Source organism: Salvia splendens, unplaced genomic scaffold, assembly GCF_004379255.2.
Source record: "Salvia splendens isolate huo1 unplaced genomic scaffold, SspV2 ctg554, whole genome shotgun sequence".
Lineage (NCBI taxonomy): Eukaryota > Viridiplantae > Streptophyta > Magnoliopsida > Lamiales > Lamiaceae > Salvia > Salvia splendens.
The window spans coordinates 23,990-44,295 of NW_024599212.1; the positions used below are offsets into that span (position 1 = coordinate 23,990).

Genomic DNA, 20,306 nt, shown 5'->3' on the forward strand with positions numbered 1-20,306 from the left:
TAGAAAATCGAAAATAAAACGGAATTTTGATTTCCATAGGTGTCCCGGTTAATCCCCGGTTGCTCGACGCGTGTCCCAACCCAGCTGTAACTAGTAACTGCCCATTCAGCCAGTCACCGCCACCGGCTCACCCGGTCATCCCTATCCTCTTCCGTCGCCCTTGTCTATAAATACCCCTCTCCTCCTTCTTCCTCTCTCATCGCTGAAGGCGAGGCTCCGCCTCTCTAACTATTTAACCAAAGATTTGGGGGTTTTCACTTTTCATCCGGAAAAAAAAAATTGAATCCGGAAATCTAGGTTTTTTCAATTTCTAGATATGGAGAGAAGCGAATCGGATCGGATTAAGGGGCCGTGGAGCCCGGAGGAGGACGAGCTGCTGCAGAAGCTGGTGGAGAAGCACGGCCCGAGGAACTGGTCACTGATCAGCAAATCAATCCCCGGTAGATCGGGGAAATCGTGCCGGCTGCGGTGGTGCAATCAGCTCTCGCCGCAGGTGGAGCACCGCTCCTTCACTGCGGAGGAGGACGAGACGATTATTCGCGCTCACGCGCGTTTCGGCAACAAGTGGGCGACCATAGCGCGGCTCCTCTCCGGCCGCACCGACAACGCGATCAAAAACCATTGGAACTCGACTCTGAAGCGCAAGTGCGTGTCGATGTCGGAGGAATTCAACGACTTCGATCCAGAGGCGCGCCAGCCGCTGAAGCGATCGTCAAGCGTCGGGCCGGGAACGAACGTTTCCGTTTCCGGCTTCTGTTTCAACCCGGGTAGTCCCGACGGGTCGGATATGAGCGATTCGAGCCATTCGGGTCATCTCGTGTACAGGCCTATTGCTCGAACGGGCGGGATCTCCCCACCCGATCCGCAACCTGACCCGGTCACTTCCCTTAGTCTTTCCCTACCCGGACTCGACCCGAGCCCGAACCAATCTGTTTTGGAGCTTGAACCGCAAATTGCAGCGGATCATTCTGTTAAATCCGTTCCTGTTCTTCCGCAGCACTCAATTCAAATGTTTGCTTCCCATCCTCCGCCTCCTCCACCGCCGCCGCCGTTGCCACCGGCGATTAACCAAATTCGCCAGTTTGCGCCTGCGGCGGATAAGCAGTTTTTCAGCCCGGAGTTTCTGGCGGTGATGCAGGATATGGTGAGGAAAGAGGTCCAGAATTACATGGCGGGAATGGATCAGAAGGGCTTCTGCATTCAGAGCGAGGCTATTAGGAATGCGGTGGTGAAGAGGATGGGTATCAGCAAGATTGACTGAGTGAGAATCAATGAGGGGAAAAAGGATTAAAATTTCGGATCTTTTAGTTTAATGTCAAATTAGATTGATTTCAATCTTTGGTTAGAGAGAAGAGGGAAAAATAACTTTGGGGTTGTACAGATGAGAAAGGGGAGGTGGTGGAAATGGTAAGCAAGAAATGTCCTGAAATTAAGAAGTGATTTTGATGATGATGATGATGATGATGAATTGGGGAAACTAAGTTCTAGCTTGGTTTAATTAAATGTTCATATTTTATCCCGCTGTTGTAATAACATCAGTTATCGGTTTTCTGTTTTAAGATTTTCTAACTCTAATCAAGGTTTTAATTGAACGCAAATCCGATCTGGCTATTTTTCTTGATTTGGATGGAAATGCAAATGCCTTGAATTTAAAGGTTCTGCTTTTTCAAAAGATGGTTTTTAATCTTGAATTTTCAAATAATTAGATCATTAGTGTTTTGTGGGTTAAATGTTGAAGAGAAAAACATTTTGAATTGGTTTTGGTTTTGGTTTTGGTTTTGACTATATTTGGAAAGTGATTTTGAAATCATCTGAATATTTTTCAAATGAGGAGCGGACGATGGCACATCCATCGTCTGAGCCCTATGCTTCATCCACGGACGATAGGGCTTCGACCACGCATCGTCCGCCCCACTGCAGGTTACGCAGACGATACCGCGGATGATGCAACACGTTTTTTTAAATTCTTCAAAATTTATTATATATACACCTCAACTTTACCATTTCATTCACTCCATTCTTTCATTTTCATTATTCCATACACTAAAAATGAATCCCGGTGATTACCTAAGTCCGAATAGTCCGATGTTCAGTGGTGGTGCACGGTGGTCGGGTACAGACAATGTGAATCAAATTGTACATTCTTATTACCTTAACTTTACATGATTTATATAGTTTGATGCTTGCAAAAAGTATGTTTTGTGGTGTAGGAAGAGGAATAAATGGTGAAACAAAGAAGGAAACTCGAATGGTAAAAATCTGCGCAGGAAGCTATAAAAATTGTCCACCCGGCGGGGTGATTTTCGGAAGGCAGCGAGAGGACAGATTTATCGCCCGGTCGGGCAATTTTCATGGCTCGGAACGCCCGGCCGGGCGTCTAACCGCGATAGCCCAGAAGCCTTTCGCCAGGTCGGGCGTTTCTCTCTTTTAAATTCGGCCGGTCGGGCGTTTTAGTCGTGCAACTGCTATTTGGCGGTTAATTCAGCAATTGAAGAGTTTAAAGGGGACGAAAATCATAGGAAAAAAGGACGACGACTGGGGAGGAAAAGAGGAGAAATAGGCAAGAGGAGAGAAGAGGAAAGAACGGTCCAAACTCCATCTCGGGGGAGATCAACCATCATCTAGAGTTGGAGAACACCATGGAGTTCACGGTTCACGGTTCTTTTGGTGTAATTCATTTTAGTATGTTTGGCTAGATTTCCTTCGTTGCTCCGAATATGTTGTAGGGTGAATTGTGGATACTTTGATGATCTTTTACAGTTTAATTTATGTGTGATTCTTGTTCATGAATGGTTTAATTATTCTACTAATCTTGAGACGTCTAGATAGGTAGAACTTTGTAGCCTTTATTCTATTGTCTCTTTAGCATAGATTTTGGCCGTTACTCATGTGCAAGGAACTCGAGATTTGATACTTGTTCAGAGAGATAGTCTCGAGTGGATCGATAGTTTAATCAGTGAATTTGGTTTGATGTCTGCTGCGCTTCCGCGTGGGCATTAAGTTAATATGATCAAATTATCGTGTTTGACAATTGTAGAAGCTAATCTAAAGCTTGCTGCGCGACCTAGCAGGGGCGATAGGTTAGTGAGTAAAACCTTGGAGACGTGTTTAGCTTATCCTAGGTATACAATTCCCTTGAAGTGTTCAGCAGATAGCGAGCGTAAATCAAACTTAATCCTCTTAAGCATAGTCTTGATCGTAGTAATCCATCGAAGTATCCCAATTCGTATGCCCGAGACATATAGGAGCAATGCTTTCTTCTTATCCGATTTTCTAAATTTTGTTAGTTGCTTATCGTTTTGTGTTTTTTTTTTATCTTTTTATTGAATTCTATCTTTTCAATCTTGAATTAAATAGCCGACGCCTCCCTGTGGATCGACACTCGAAGTACTACAATCGGCTCTGTATTCTTGCAGATTCGTTGTAATATTAGAGTCAATTTATTAAACTTGTGTGAACTTTACCATTAATATTTGAACTCGAAAATTACACATCAAGACCCTGATGAATACCGCTCTTTGACTCCAAAATCCAATACGATCCCGATTTCTGTACGGATTTGTACGGGATATCAGACATGGATCCCGATGTTTGCCAACAACCAAAAGCAAATCGCATACTGGAAGCGCATCGCTGATCGCTACAACGATGCCAAGCCGACGGCCGCCTACAAGCGCCATAGGGAGCAGCTCTGCAAGCACTAGGATAAGGTGAAGAAGCAGGTCAATTTGTTCTCGGCGGAGTACGAGAAGTGCTTGCGGAGCTGCTTCTGGGCCCTTTGAATGTTCCGCCGAGAGTTTGACTGATGTGCGCAATAAAGCGCTTGCGTCGTACATTTCATTGTACGGCGATTTCAAGCATTACAACTCCTGGCTCCTCTTGAAGGATAAGCTGAAGTTCCAAGGAGGGATTATGCCCCTATCGGCTGCGACGAAGAGGACGAAGAACACCGCCACCGGTGATTATATGAGCAGCGACAGCGGCGCACCTCCGATGGAGCTCAACCAACCGTTGTACGAGGATGAGAGTTCCGGCACACCGATGTCCTCCCGGCGTCCTATTAGCGTCAAGGCTGCCAAGAATAAGGGCAAGGCGAAGGCGACATCCTCACAGGCAGCGGTCCCGGACCCGACCCGATCGCGACCCCGACCCCGGCTGCGTGACATGCCTACGCGGAGTTGGTGGCGGCCGCCAATCGGAGGACGTTGTTGGATACGCACCACGCCCTCATGCAGTGTGAGGACCCGAGCAAAGCCGAATACCTCAAGTGGATAATCGATGATCTGCGCCGCAAGCTGGGAATGGAGGATTAGTAATGTAGGATTTAGTGAACTTGTTTTTTATTTCTAACTCTTGTAAAAAAAATTTAATTAGTAATGTAGGATTTGCCTTTAATCGCAGTGTTTTTTTTTAATTTTGCATAACCTATTTGAAAACATAAAAAATTAATTAATAAAATAGTAATGAAAACTATAGAGCGGACTTTAGGGCGTCCCACTGCAGGTGGAAGGGTAGGAGGATAGAATGCTGATGTGGCAGAGCATAGGGCGCCCCCATTGTGGATGCTCTTAGAGCATCCGCAATGGCGGACGTCCACGCGGAATTCCCACCAGCGTGTGGGAATTCCATGGCGGACGTCCGCCATTGCGCGTCCCAGGCACGGATACAGAATTCCGCCAAGGAATTCGCAGTTCCGCGGCGTTCCGCCGAATTTCGTGCGGACGTCCGCCATTGCGTTGACGCTCGCGGAATTTCGCGCGGAATTCCCGTTTAATGCATTAAATATTTTTTTCGGTTTATATATATATATATATATATATATATATATATATATATATATATAAAGTGGTTGCATTTTCTCCGTATTCGCGTCGAAATTTTAATTCCGTAAATTGTTTACATCCGGAAATTGTCTAATTTGTAAATTTGTGAATTTTTTTTAATTGTGGGAATTCCGCCACTGTGCAGTGGGAATTCCTTATGACGTGGCAGTGCAGTGAGAATTCCTTATGACTTGTCAGGAGGTGTTTTTGGGAATTCCGCCGGAAATTCCACACCACTGTGGATGCTCTTAAGGCTGGTCTAGAATCCTCTAATTTGTAAATATATTTATTTACTTATAAGTATCCAGCATAGATGAATAATAGACTAATTTTAAATAGTAAGATGTCCTATTTTTATTTATTTTTTATATAATTAAATTTGCCGTAGTTAGATCATTGAACTTTGATAACACTCTTTTCAGCCGTTAGTTTTTAAGCAAATCACCCGTTATTCGTAATACACCAAAATGTTATCCATGTTTAAGACTTTGGACTCTTATCCTACTCAGGTTAGCTTAAAAATGCTTTAGGAAATTAAGATTGGATTTTTCCAACTTAGGACTAATAACATATTTTTATGTCTATTTATAAAGGTATTCTAAAACAAGGAAGAGTTTAGTTCACCTCATGATAGATGGGTATCACGTGAGTAGGCCTTTAAACATTCCTTTTATGGGCTTTCTATGGGCTGGGCTTTAAAACTGTTTTATGGGCTTTAATGTGTTTTTAAAAACTAAAGAGGATCAGTGTAGTGTTTAGCACAAAATGGATAGTGTTTGTTTCCCCCCTTCAAGTGGAGTTGGGAAATTTTAATTATCTGTATATATTTCATCTTTCTTTAAAGAAAATGGCTCATCTTTCTTTCTTGTTTGTTACAATAAAGATTATTATTTTTAAAAATAAACAAATCTTATTTCTACAATACTTGCTTTACTAATTTATGATGTTAAAAATATCTTATTATGTTGTGATGGCTGGCATGATCATCTTCTCAAAGTTGTTTTAGCATTATCAAAAGTTTCCATAAAAAGTCGAAATGGTCTTATATGTTCATTCTATATGGGCAGATTAATCTTATGACCATCAAAAGATATATATGTGCAATATAATATTTTTATTTTGATTGATAAATAAATATAAATTTAAAGGTGTCGTTATGATGGACTCCAATTCTAAACATTTGGCCCCAAACATTGACCACATTATTAAAATTTATTTTCTAAAATTACAGTCTTACTGCTCGTTGAATTAAAAACAATAAAGTTTCATTCTTTTCTCGTTTGTTCACTTCATAAATTCTGCCCTTCCGAAATTGATTCCTAGATCTACTATTTATTTAATTTAAATTTATACAAGGATGATCACTATATATAGAGGGGAAAAAACAAAAAATCCCAACAATTTTCTCTAAAAAAAGTAAAGTAATTTATTTATTGCATGAGCATGGAAGTACTAATTTGGTTAATGTCCTACTCCAGGGCTTGGATGAGATGATATCTTGATACTCTCACGAGTTAAAGCTGTATTGGTTGCTTGATGGCCATCGTCACTGATCTTCGCGGCCCCAACGTTAAAATCATCCAAAACTTTCACATTCTCCATTTCTTCAAAGTTATGAGATTTCATCATCCGTGCTTCGTTGCCAAAAACAAAAGCACATAGAAGAAGGCCAATAAGAAGATTCGAGAAAATTGTGGCACCTCTCGCCATTACTTGCTATGGAATTTCTACAAAATGAATGGTTTGATGATTATTGGTTGTTGTTACTAGGATAAAATGGAGGTTTTGGACCTATTTATAGACTGCATGTATGCATGATGGAAAAATGTGGTGTGAGATGATCAATTTGATTGTAATTTTCCAATTTATGAAAATGGCATGAAATATAGAGCTTTGATATAAATTTTAGGGGAAAATTGGGTGTCAGAGATGAGAACAGAGTCCAACTTTGATTGTATAAATTCAATAAATCCACAACATTTGAATATTGAATTGAATATGTGGGTAAATGTAATAAATAGAGATTTTGCTTGGTGTCCTTTTCTGAGATTGCGTCTCCCAAAACCACAAAATAATATCTCCTAAAATTCAGTGTCATTTCCCAAGTATACCATGTATTATGGAACTGAGGAAGTACTATTTTACAGCAAATATTTCCAGAACATCATATATGAACAAATAAAATTCACATCACTGAAGCTCAATTACGATAAATTGATCCTACATATATTATGGAAAAAAAATATAGTGGGAAAAAAGGATTCATATATGGTGGAAAAAAGGATTTAAAAAATATATAATGAAAAATGGGAAAGGTACAAGGGTAAAAAAATAACATCTTGGTTAACTAATGGGTTAGGTTATCACTGACAAGACAAACAAAATATAGACAACAAAAAGAAATGAAAACCAACATTTCAAAATAAAGGTTCTTTTCATATATACTAACACATTATTTAAAGAAATGGTAAAGTATTGCATATGCATGAAAAAAACTAGTACTACTAGTTTAGTTAATTAACGTCCAGCTCCAGGTCTTCACCATCCTTGCTTCGTTACCAAAAACAAAAGAATATATAAGAAGACCAACAATAAGATTCGAGAAAATTGTGCCACCTCTCGCCATTAGTTACTAAGGAATTTCTACAAATTCATGAATTTTATTTTCAAGATGTGGAAGTTGTGTGAATTGTGATGATTATTTCTTCTTCTTGTTGTTGGAGAAATGGGAGGTTTCAACCTCTTTATAGACTGCATTAGTGATGGGAAAATGTGGGGTGAAATGATAAATTTATTGTAATTGTCAATTTATAAAAATGGTTCGGTTTTTGTAGACTGCATTAGTGATGGGAAAGTGTGGTGTGAAATGAAAAGTTTATTGTAATTATCAATTTATAAAAATGGTTCGGTTTTTGTACCATGAAAAAGATTGGGAATGAATTTTAGGGGACAATTGAGTGTAGAGAGTTAAATTTCAACTTTGACTGGTTAAATTCAATAAATCCACAACATAAGTGGAATATTGAATTGAATATTTGGGTTAACGTAATAAATAGTGATTTAGCTTGGTGCTCTTTTTTGAGTTGTGCCTTCAAAAAGATTATTAGGAGAGATAACTGATTTGGTTTATATAATCCCACGCTAATTATCTTTTACAATGATTTAGAGTTTGTAACAATCTCTACCCTTTTGAGTGCAATGTTATGATCGTATTGGTCGTGATTGATTTTTTATTAGGTCATCACACCAAGTTCTTATTGGTCACAACAACATTAGTGGTGACTGATTATTTGTCAGGTCACCCTACAGAATCGATTTTATTTTTAGAACATTTTTATTAGTCACAACTATCTTTTGCAGGCCACAATTTCATGGACCACAAATTCGAATTGTTTGGGATCTCAATAAAAATATCAATGTTATTGATCAAATATGAAAAATTTATTCCAAAGACTAATTTTATAAGATAAATAGCTTATTTGATTTATAAACTTTAAAATATCGCCCTTTCATCTGATGTGATATAGGTAACAAACTCATTATTTTGCTCAAAACTTCTAAGTAGGAGCAATATATTTGATATATATTACTCCTAAATTGCCATTGGTTATGGTTTTTCAAACGCGATTTGAAATCAACGTTGTGACCCAATTCTATAACAGTAATATTAATTTAACGATTATTCTCAAGCAAATAAAAAACAGTAAAAATTATAGTCGGTTCAAGATTCTTTGTACCAAAAGAATAAACTAAAATCTAAAATTAATGACAAAAAATGATATATACTCCTATCCTAATTGTAGTAACTATTCAAAAGTAAAAAAAAAGACACAGTAAAATGGAAATTGAAATAACTGCGATTTCTTGTTTTATAATTAATCCTATCATCTCCAACTATATACCAAAAATGAGTTTTGGTATAGAAAATTTACTAATTATACACCAAATTCAAACTCATTTTTGGATTTTGTCTATGGAATAACACCAAATATGTTATTATTGCAAAAATTTTGTGAAACAAGAATACAAAAATGGTACTATAAAATTTGATTTGGTATAAATAATTAGAATAAAATTATTTTTTTTAATGTATACATATTTTAGTGTATATGATTAAAAATAACTAAAACACAAAACAACCTTTAAAAATGGTATTTCCGCAATAGTATATGTGCACTTCAAAAGTTATACCACTCCATTGAAAAATAACCTCATTTTCATCATTTTTTACTAAATCCCTGTTATACTTTATCAATTATGGTTATATGAAACCATTCATGATCCGTGAACACCATATTTATTTAATACACATTAAATTTTACAATTTTCAAAATTAAATTTGATTTGTCATTTTATTAATTTATTTGAATTATAGAGCAAAAAAACATATACTAGACTTTGATTTTTGTCAGTGTTAATTTCAATCTAATTTATTAAATTTTAATAAGTTTATTTTTGAAATGAAATTTGCACCCTTTTAGGGCATCAGCAGTGGGGCGTCTTAAGGCCCGCCCTATGCACCGTCACGTCAGCATTTTATCCTCCTACCCTTTCACTTGCAGTGGGCACCCTATAGGTTTTACTATTATTTTGTTAATTAGTTTAAATGTTTTCAATATATAAATGCAAACTAATTAAAAAACACAACGATTAACTAAAAAATGAAAAATACTACATTGATTAAAAAAAATTACACGAGTTAGAAATAAAAAAAATTGACTACTCTACAAAATCCCCAACTTCCGGCGCAGCTCATCGATCAACTCCTGGAGGTATTCGGCTCTGGCCGGGTCGAACGACCGATATTCATACTGAATTCGGGATCGTACTGAATTCGGGGCGAGTTGGAGAAGGCTCCATGTCAGACAGACCGTACGAATCCGTACTGAATTCGGGATCATACTGCGTGTCGGGGTCGAACGACCGATATTCGTCAGGTTGTGTACCCGGCAAAACGTGCACCACCTCCAAACATCGAACTATTGGGACTTGAGTAATCACCAGAATCCATTTTCTAGTGTAAATTGAGAGTGATAATGCGAATGAAAATGTTACAAATAAAGGTGGGGTATGGGGTATTTATATAAATGAATTTTTCGAATAAAAAAATAAAAACGCGTTGTATCGTCCACATCATCTTCCGCGTCGCCCATAGTGGGCGGACGTATCGTCCGCGCTTCCTCCGCGGACTATCTGTCGGGCGAGGACAACGCATCGTCCATCGTCCGCACACCCACAATGGCAGACGATGGCGTACCCGAGGCATTGGGCGGCCTATCATCCGCTCAACTGTGGGTGCCCTTAGAATTCGAATGACCCATCTCACAATAAAGATATAGAAACAGTAGATCTTCATGATTTAAGAATTGAAAATAAAGTTATATCTTTGCAATTCAAGGATTGTAAACAGTTCACCGTTATCATAATAAAAACGACTTTTTTAAAAATAAATTTTAATGATTAACTCAGTGTTTTTTTAGATAGTGTAGGTGAAATATAATTAACTTTATTAAAATCATTAGGAGGTAGATTCATCATAATAATTAATAAATCAAGCCACAAATATTACAAGCTGTTATACAACAGTTAAAAACACCATTAAATAATTAAATAAAAGATGAAAATGAAAAGGGGCAGAAATGCAATTGGAACGAAATCAATCAAATCTCACCAATTCGATCATTTTCTTCGGTGATTGAAACTCATCTTCTCGAAATACTTAATCGAGAGTAAGGAAAGCGAGAGATTCACTTCATCCTTCCCCCCGCGCCGTTGACCTTGCCGGCCCGGCGCCGGAGCTGAGGAAGCCCAGGCCACGAGGAAGAACCGCAGCAGCAGGAGAGGCAGCCGGGCGACGACGAAGAAGAGGAAGCCGCTTCAGTAGCGGCCAGAGGTGGCTCGAGTAGAGGCGGCGGAATCCGCCGAGCGCGAGACGACGGCGCGCAGCTGCGTCGGGCTGCGGTGGTAATGTCTCGTGCAGATCAGCTCCCAGATCCGCTCGTCGTGAGCGGTTTGGCGCCACTGGCGGCTGACGGAGGCCGCCTTGCCAGGGTGGAGCCGTCTCGACGCGGCGGAGAACCTCGTTAGCAGATTCTCGTCCAGCAGCACCGCCTCCGCCTCCGCCTCCGCCTCCTTCGACATCTCTGTCATTTTTCTACTTGTTCTTCGCTGTTCTGTTGATCTTCTTATTCGCGTCTTTGTCGCTGGCGGTGGAATCGGATTCTTCGTCGGCGAGGGGCGCTTCATCGTGGATCGGAGAATTGTGGATTTGAGGGTTTCGTTAATTGGGGAAATGGATGAGTAGAAGGAATTTGATGAATTGGTGTTAATCAGTGAGGTCAAGATCGGAAATTATTAATGCCTTTTGGTCTTATTAATATGAAATGACGCCTTAACCTCCGATACAAATTTATACTCTACTACCCATCTAGTCTAAAAAATACTAGTAAATAAAATTTATACATTACACTAGTTTTAATAGTACTCATTGTTAAACTAATAGAGAGATTATAAAAAAGAAAGAGAGGAAAAAAATATTGGAAGCAGTTTTAGTTGATTATGGAGTCCACATTATTAGTGGTATGTAATTAATTAAAAACTTTTCATATTTATGCGTTGTCTAATTTTGGAGAATGGCCTAAAAATGGTTAAACTAGCCTATTTTTTTAGAGACCTATTTTTTTAGGGACAGAGAGAGTATAAAATTACTACCTCTTAATACAGTCAAATTGTAATGAAAAGTTTCTGGAATATGAATCTTACTAATTAAATTTGAGTGAGTTTATTGGAATGTGTTGTACATTACCAAAATAGAGTAAAATGTAAAGATAACAATTCATTGTTGACAAACAAGAAATAAAAGTTATGTCCATTAATCATGGACGTCCAATATGTCACCTAATATGATTTCAAATTAATTTTAAGATGTAAAATAGAGATAATCCTAGTCAGAGAGATCGGGTGAGTGGCCGCGATGTACAGGGTGGCTGCCACTCTCTCCTTGGATGTGAGATGTGTGTGCGCACACCTAATAATTATGTTTATAATGTTGTGCGAATTAGTTGCGGATCTACGTGAGAACAAAGGGGTACGGGTGTACCCCAAATACATATCCCAGCAAGTGGCGTAGTGGTAGGAAGCTCTCTAGCCACAGCAGTGGCTCGGTTTGGACTCTCGCCCAAGCAATCATTTTGTTTCATTTAATATTTTCTCTACCTTTCTTAATTTTTTTCGGTGGATTTTGAGCATGTGGAGTCCAAATCAGTTTTCATTTCATAATTTATCTCTCCTCAAATCAAATTCTAAATCTTTTTTCCTTTCCGGGTATATTAGTACGTATTTTTAATCCCTTCAACATCTAATATATTTCATTTTTAACTGTAAACATTTTTTAAATCTTCTTCTAAAACAATTCAATTTTTTCATTTCTCAATTATTTTAATTATCATCAAATAAATTTAATTTCTTAACTTTTCAGTTAGCAGCTTATAATTTTAATCTCTTTATTTGTTTAGAACAATAGACACTACTTTCAATTCCTCATACATTTAAGTATACGTAAGAAAATATTTTTTAAAAAGGAGTAGAATATAGTAATACCAACAAGTAACTCACTTTGACATACGATAAATATTTTTAATAAAAAATATATATAATTATTAAAAAACTACTATTAGAAAGAAGATAAAAGATTCCTCGAATTTTGAAACTTCAAATCACTATGATTATTTATCGTACCCCAAACTAAAAATTTTGGATCAGCCACTGGTGCGAATGGTGGCGCGCTTTACATGCACTTAGTTGGCAAGACAATTTTCTTTTATCTAGCAAAATAGGTTGGAGGTTCAAATTACTATAGTTAAAACTATACCTGTGGAATTATAAGAAATCAACGGAATTTTGTAATTTTTAAAAATAAATATTTTTTTAGCACAGTACATAGCTATTCATTAAGGAAAAACCCAGCCTTGATAATACATAAATTAATCTCTATAATTTGGATCAGTAATAAACATTTCAAATTTACTCAATATAATTCTCTCAAAAAATAAATGAACTTTGCCAATCTAATATTTGTGCCAGTTATATGCATATTTTTAGGTGATTGTGTTAATTACACAGTGCCTTATCTTGGAAAATTTATTGTTGTTGGTGGGCCTGATTTCATGTGGATCTAAGAAAATGGGCTGCAGACAATTTTAACTATTATTTGCATAATGTTCAACGACGTACTATTACCAAATAAAAGAAAAGAATTAGGATATTTGTGCCATTAAACGATTCCAATCCATACATAAGTCTCCAAAGAAATAAAGTACATAATTATTAACAAAATAAAATAAAATATTAAACCCAAGTAAAATAATGGTTCATACCTTCCCTTGGTTTGCATAGAGCCTCAAGGGGCTTAGCCTTAGGTATACTAAACCCAGTGCCATGAGTCATGTCCACCAACTCATGGCTCACTCTCTCCCACTCGAACGCATGAATCATTGTCCCTAGGGCCAGCCCGAGCACCCTGGTGGCAATACCTCCGCCAGGGCACTTACGCCTCCCGGCTCCAAATGGAGCATGAATTCTCCCTCTCTACTTGCCTCGTGCCTTTCCGGCTTGAACTTTTCTGGGTCATCCCAGATCTCCGGATCCCTATGGATGGCCCATAAGTTCACTAGGAGCATCGTTCCTTTTGGTATGTCGTAGCCAACAACATTACAATCTTCTGATGACTGATGAGGTATAAGAAAGGGCACGGGCGGGTAGAGACGTAGAGTCTCTGTGATCACATTGTTTAGATAGCCCAGCTTGGGTAGATCTTCTTCGTCTATGAGTCGATCATGTGGCACGTTGGCGTCTATCTCTGCTCTTACCTTGTCCATGCTTTCCGGATGATTCAATAGAAGCGACATTGCCCATTCCATGCCTATTGACATTGTGTCTGTGCCTGCCACTAGCAACACCTGCAAGTGTTAATTTATTAGTTATGATAAAATGAAGTAAATGAGCAAATTAATGACGGTTATATGAAAAGGGAAATATTTGTAAGATATTTAATCGTGTGGGTCGTTTTTTTGTGTCGACCTGATAACGATCCAAGTTGTTAAGGCCAAACCCGAACACAACTTGTTAAAGAATTCTTAAATCTGAACATGAATCCACCTGCTATATTCAAACAAAAATACGACACAAGCTTGTTATCAACACGATTCGATTTGTGTTGACATGGCAGGAATCCGACACATCACTATAAAGACACGATCCCAACTTGATAACCTAAGATGGCATATTAAAAGTGAACCCAATTTTAACTCTAAAAAGTAAGTAGGAGTAATTAAAATAATGATATCAATTATTAAAAGATAACCTGAATTCAATCTCAACTCAACCCGAACCTAACCCAAACCCGATAAAACTGGACACTAACCAAGATGATTCCTTTGATGAGCTCGTCAGTGTAATACTGAGGCTCATCTTCCTGGAGCGACAGGAGGTGGTCGATCATGGTGCCAGACGAGGCCGGTCCACGGCGGCGCTCGTCCACGAGCTCCTGCATGAACTTGTCCAGCTTCTTCATCAAATCCGCAAACCTCTTCTCAAGGCCTTGAAAATCAAACCACTGCAGAAAGGGGAGGAGATCTCCGAGATTGGCGTTCCCGCTGTGCTCGAGCATCTCCCTCATTATAAACCTCACCCGCCTCGCCTCCTCCGCGTCCCCGACGTTCTCGCCGTAGTATCTTTTCCCGGCGATCGTCATCGACAGGACGTTGAAGGCGAGCTCGATGAACTTGGACTTCAAGTCCACCGGCGTGGCCTCTCTCCCGTGGCGGGAGAGGTCCTTCATGAAGAGCGTGAGCTCGGCCCTTCTGGTGGTGGAGAAGGCGGCGAGGCGGGCGGGGGAGAAGATGTGGAGGGCGGCGAGGCGGCGGAGGTTGCGCCAGTGGTGGCCGTAGGGGGCGATGCTGAGGGTGGTGTTGTTGTAGCTGAAGTGCTTGGTGGAGAGGGTGGAGGGCCGGTTCGCGAAGACGACGTCGTTTGTGGTGAAGCATTCTTCCGCGGCGGAGGGGGAGGTGATGACCAGGACGCGGCGGAGCCCGAATTTGAGGGACAGAACGGCGCCGTATTTGGCGGAGAGGGATTGGAGGGTTTGAGTCATGGGCTCTTTGAGGAGGTGGAGATGGCCTATTATTGGAATTGAAGGTGGGGATGGAGGTTGATTTCGCCTTTGCTTTTTGTGGTGAAGATGTCTCACTGTGAGAAGAAGAATTGCAAGTATGGTGAAGAAGAGAGTGACTTCCATTTTTTATTGTGTGTGTGAGAGAGACAGGGAGATGAGCTTGTTGAGAAGATGAAGTTGGTGTTTGTTTTCTTGAAATTATTTTGAGTTCTTGATCGGAGATTGAACCTATTGAAGCTGATGAAATGATTGAGAGCTTGTTGAGAAGATGAAATGATGAAGATGGTGGCGTAAACCAATTCGAAATAAAAAATCATAGATATTGAACTGATTCATGTGATGAGATGAACAGATTCTTCTTGTCCCAATGTTATTATTCTACTCCATTATTATTGAAGAGGAGTATACTATGTGCAAATCAATATTTTAAATATTGTATAATTGAGGAATAGTATATAGGGATTGTGATCAAGATAGAACCATTCTTAAACGTAGAACCATTCTTAAACGTAGAACAAATGCCAAACGGAGGTCGTTAGATCTTTTAATCCAATGGTGTTGATTTGCACAACAACTTCCCATTACAACCAAAACTATTATTAATGGGTGAATGCAGAAAAAATAAAGCATGCATGGACTCTTCTTCGTTTCATTCATTCTTCCATCAACATGTGAGTTTTTTCACATGTTGAGTCCGGAATGTCGTGAAAACATAGTCTAATATGTATGATTTTTAATCTTGACCGTCATTTTTTCCTCATCCAATGAATAAAATATGTAGAGTTCTAGGTTCTACACTTAAGAATGGTTCTATCTTTAACGCAACCCATAGTATATAGACTATATATATAGAGAGAGAAAAAGGTTATGTGAGATTTGAGAATCATATATGAGGATAATTTTTGTTTAATCCTTGAAAGTATTATTAATTTTATTATGTATTTTTAATACCTTAAAACTTATTATAAATGTAATTAATTTTATAAATTATTTAAAATTAAGCCCATATTACTTATTTTTAATTAACTTTAAAGATGGATGTACGAGAACAAATTAAAAAGTACTACTAATAGTATTTTATAACAACCATTCAGATTGCGATCACATATTCACTATAATTATTTAACTTGCTTGAAAGAGATCCAAATTCTGACTAAGGGGACTGGGTCCCCCATTTTCTCGAGTATTAATATTATAGTCATCTTATAGTGGTTATACTTACTTTCTTGTCTACCAAAAATTGAGAACGCTCGTCAATGACACATGTTTTAACGTATAATTAATAAAGTAAAAGAGATATAAAAAAATAGTAAAAAAAGAGAGGAAAAAGGTAGTGAAATGAATGTTAGCGGATCGTAGAGTCCACATTTAGAATGATGTGTAGGGTTTGAAAACTTTCCATTTTTAGATCTAATTTAATTTTAGTGGACACCCCAAAATAATAAAACTAGTCTATTTTTTTGGACGAATGAAGTATTATTTAAAAAATTGATACTAATGGGTTATTTAAAAAAAAGAAAAACTATCTATAATGATTCCATACATTACTGAATTGTGGTGCCACACGCAATTTTTTTGCTTAATATTATTTGGTCATCATAATGAATAAAACTTAACTATAAGGCTTGAAGTTGATGAAAAAGAAAAATGCCAAGTTGTCAACCGTACAAAAATCAATCCTTTTAATTTGTCAATACATCACCAAATTTGTACATATAAACACGTTACAACAGCTTGATAGATGAATCACAAAAAAGTCAAATCTTTATTTCGTCTTATTTAAACTTTTGCATTTAAAAAGGTTGGTTCCCCATCAAAAGTTCTAAACAATGAAAATTTTATCAATTTTGATAACAATTCCTTGGATTAAAATGCAATTAAATCAAATATATCGACGTATAATAATCGAAACTCCCTATGTATATAACTCAGAAGGAATACAATATTCATTTAGCTTATGTAGCTATGTTTTACCTATATATAATAAAGTTATCCATAATCAAAATCGAGCTTCAAAATCTAAGTATGTACAAGAATTGCTTACAAAAAAAATGTCTATATTCATCTTCTTTATTTTTGATGTATTTCGATATCTTTGCTAACATCTTGTCTCGACCTCAATAATCGACTACTCGAATGGTTGAGGTTGGACATTGGGGATTTGATATCTCGATTATTGGCATTAGTGCATTACTCCTACTATTTGTTTGGTACCATGAACTTTGCTTTGTCTAAGTTTCAGACAAACCAGTCTGTCTAGCACCTAATATCTTATTCGACAATTGGATGGTCTTGCAAATATTTGCAATTTTCAACATGGCTAATTAAATTGCTGAAGAAATCTTTACATATTGCTAATAATATTCTCCACATGTGCTTGTAGTGTTATAAACAAGCTAATGCTGAGGCAACTCTGTTTTGTTTTTTCTTACTATGACTACTTGACTTGGAATAGGGCAATGAATGTTTTGTTGGTGAGAGAATTTGGTTAGAGAGTGAAAAATTGAACACAAAGCTCAATCTTCATAATTTCATGCTACATGGGATCATACTAGATGGATTTACATGCCATATATGTTGTATAGTAAATGGCAAATTTTCTGCAAATTTAAATTAGCTGAAAAGATCATGCAATTTTGAATTGTTTGTAATCATCTCACTATGAATTGGAAAACTATATGTGGAAGTTATAGCCGGAGAGTTAAATAATGTAGTGACCAGATTTTTAGTTGAAAAACATCAATAATATATTACACGTAAGTGACCAGATTTTTTCAATGTGTGATAATTGAAAAATAAATCCAACTTCATTTCATAGTTCTTCCTGGTTACTTTTAAAACTACAATTTGACCAAACTTCATTGTTTTTAATTTTTTCAAGACAATTTGCTTTGTACTACTACCTAACAACTACTACGTATAAATCCAAAGCTATGATAACATGGAGAAAATGGAAGAACGTGGTCGACACAATGCCTGCAATGGCTTAGCCTTGGACAAAGCTAGGCCGAAAACTTGTTCCATATCCATCAATCCACACCCTTCCCTTTCCCAATCAAAGCATTGTATCAAAGATCCCAAAGCCAACCCCATGAGCTGTTGGCAATTGAAACATAAAATGAACATAAAAAAATATCCCACATCGGTGTACACAAAGAGCTTAATCCACTATATAAGTCTCATGGGCCTCTCCTCCTATCACCAATTGGTTTTAGGATGGAACCCATGGATTTTGTTGGAGTATAATCTCACAATCACCGTTGGATGCAGCAAGCTAAAATCAATGTCATTCTCAACAGCTGCAGATTTGTTAGAGGTTGAGCTCGTTCAAGATTTTATTGAGCTCGGCATTTTATTGAGCTCGGCATTTTATTGAGCTCGGCATTTTATTGAGCTCGGCATCATGCAGCACTTCGGCATGTTGATGCAAACCAAGAAACGGGAAGTAGCCGTTGGAACAGTTATAACTGGTTTGTTAACTAACATCTCAAGAGAGCCGTTGGAGGATGAAGGGACTGATATAAAGCAGACGAAGGCTGCATCTGAAATAGTTAATCAGCTACTTCGATATTCAAGAAAAGAGTCTCCAAACTATCACTTGATTAGTTCTTGGTTTAGAATTAGATTAGAGGTGTTGAGTTCTTGGAGAGAGTTCTTGAGTAATTGTAAATCTCTGCATATTTCTCAATATACTGAATCATATTGCCTTTGGCCGTGGACGTAGATCTTACGATCGAACCACGTAAAACTCTAGTGTTCTTTCTTTTTCGCATGGTTGTTGTCATCATCGATCTTTTGCATACTTTCATAACAAGTGGCGCCGTCTGTGGGAAACGCAATCGGAGTTGATATCGATGGCGACGACGAGGTTCGAAGCGGAGAAATTCTCGGGGAAGAATGACTTTGGTCTGTGGCAGATCAAGATGAAGGCTCTGTTGATCCAGCAAGGGCTCGATGAAGCAATCGAGCCAATTGATCCGAAGGGGAAAGAAAAAGAAGATCTCGATGAGAAGAGCGTGAGGAAGAAGGCTGAGATTGCCAAGAAAGCCCATAGCGCCATTATTCTCAATCTCACGGACAAGGTGTTGCGCGAGGTTGCGAAGGAAACCACAGCGCATGGGTTATGGACGAAGCTCGAAGCGCTGTACATGACCAAGTCGCTTGCTAATCGCCTATACATGAAGCAGCGCCTCTTTTCATACAAGATTCTTGAAGACCGACCCTTCCCTTCGCAGAGCAGATTGATGATTTCAGCAAGAATCTGGATGATTTGGAGAATGTAGATGGCCCCATGAAGAATGAAGACAAGGCCATCTTGCTCTTGAATGCTCTTCCCAAAACATTCCAGCATCTTAAAGATGCAATGCTGTTTGGCCGGAATGCAGAATCTGGCATCACATATGAAGAAGTTCAGTGTGCTCTTCGATCAAAGGAGCTGGAAAAGAACTCTTCGACGACAAATGAAGGAAGTGGCAGTCAAGCCTTGAATGTAAAGGCTTTCAAAGGCAAGAAAAAGAAATTCAATCAGAATCAAAAGCCTAAGTATCAGAAGCAAAATGAGGAGAAGCGAAGCTGTCATTACTGCAAGAAACCTGGGCATCTCAAAAGGGATTGCTACTCGTGGAAAAGGAAGCAAAACGAAGAGAAGGCTACCCAAAATCAGGCTGATCTTGCAGAAGACACAGATCCACCCCAGATCATGAATGTGGTGAGTGGTGGGATAGAGAGTTCTTGGATAATGGACTCCGGGTGCAGCTTCCATATTTGTTCCAACAAAGCTTGGTTTGAAAACCTTTCTGAGGCAACCGGGTCAGTAATGTTGGGGAATGATCAGATGTGCTACATCAAAGGCATTGGAGATATCAGATTGAGAGCTCATGATGGATCAACAAAACTGCTTACTCAAGTCAGGTACATTCCTGAGATTAAGAGGAATTTGATTTCACTTGGCATGCTTGAATCTAGAGGTTTCAGGTTTTCTTCTGAGAAAGGCTATATGAATGTCTCACTTAATGGAAAAATCTTGCTGATTGCTGAGAGAAGAAACAGTTTATACTATCTAGTAGCAGAAACTGTTGTTGCTTCAGTGAATCTTGCAGAGGACTCTGATATGAGTCTGTGGCACAAGAGGCTCGGCCATCTTGGAGAAAGTGGGATGAGAGAACTGATCCAGAAAGGGGTCATTCCGGCTGGAAGTGATCAGAGGTTCAAGGAATGTGAACACTGTGCTCTGGGAAAGAGCAAGAAGCTACCATACAAGGCTGGTAAACACACCTCCAAATTACCTCTTGACTATGCGCATTGTGATTTAT

At 38.4% G+C, this 20,306-nt stretch overlaps 1 protein-coding gene and 1 pseudogene across 1 annotated transcript; one reads left to right on the forward strand and one right to left on the reverse strand.

The window, feature by feature from the left end:
* The first annotated feature begins 213 nt into the window (after positions 1-213).
* On the forward strand, positions 214-1,598 carry LOC121790583 (transcription factor MYB73-like). Its single transcript, XM_042188769.1, has one exon. The coding sequence runs from the start codon at positions 317-319 to the stop codon at positions 1,259-1,261; it is 945 nt and encodes a 314-aa protein (XP_042044703.1). The 5' UTR covers positions 214-316; the 3' UTR covers positions 1,262-1,598.
* An 11,459-nt stretch (positions 1,599-13,057) lies between these two features.
* Positions 13,058-15,323, reverse strand: LOC121790578 (annotated as a pseudogene).
* Positions 15,324-20,306: the final 4,983 nt, after the last annotated feature.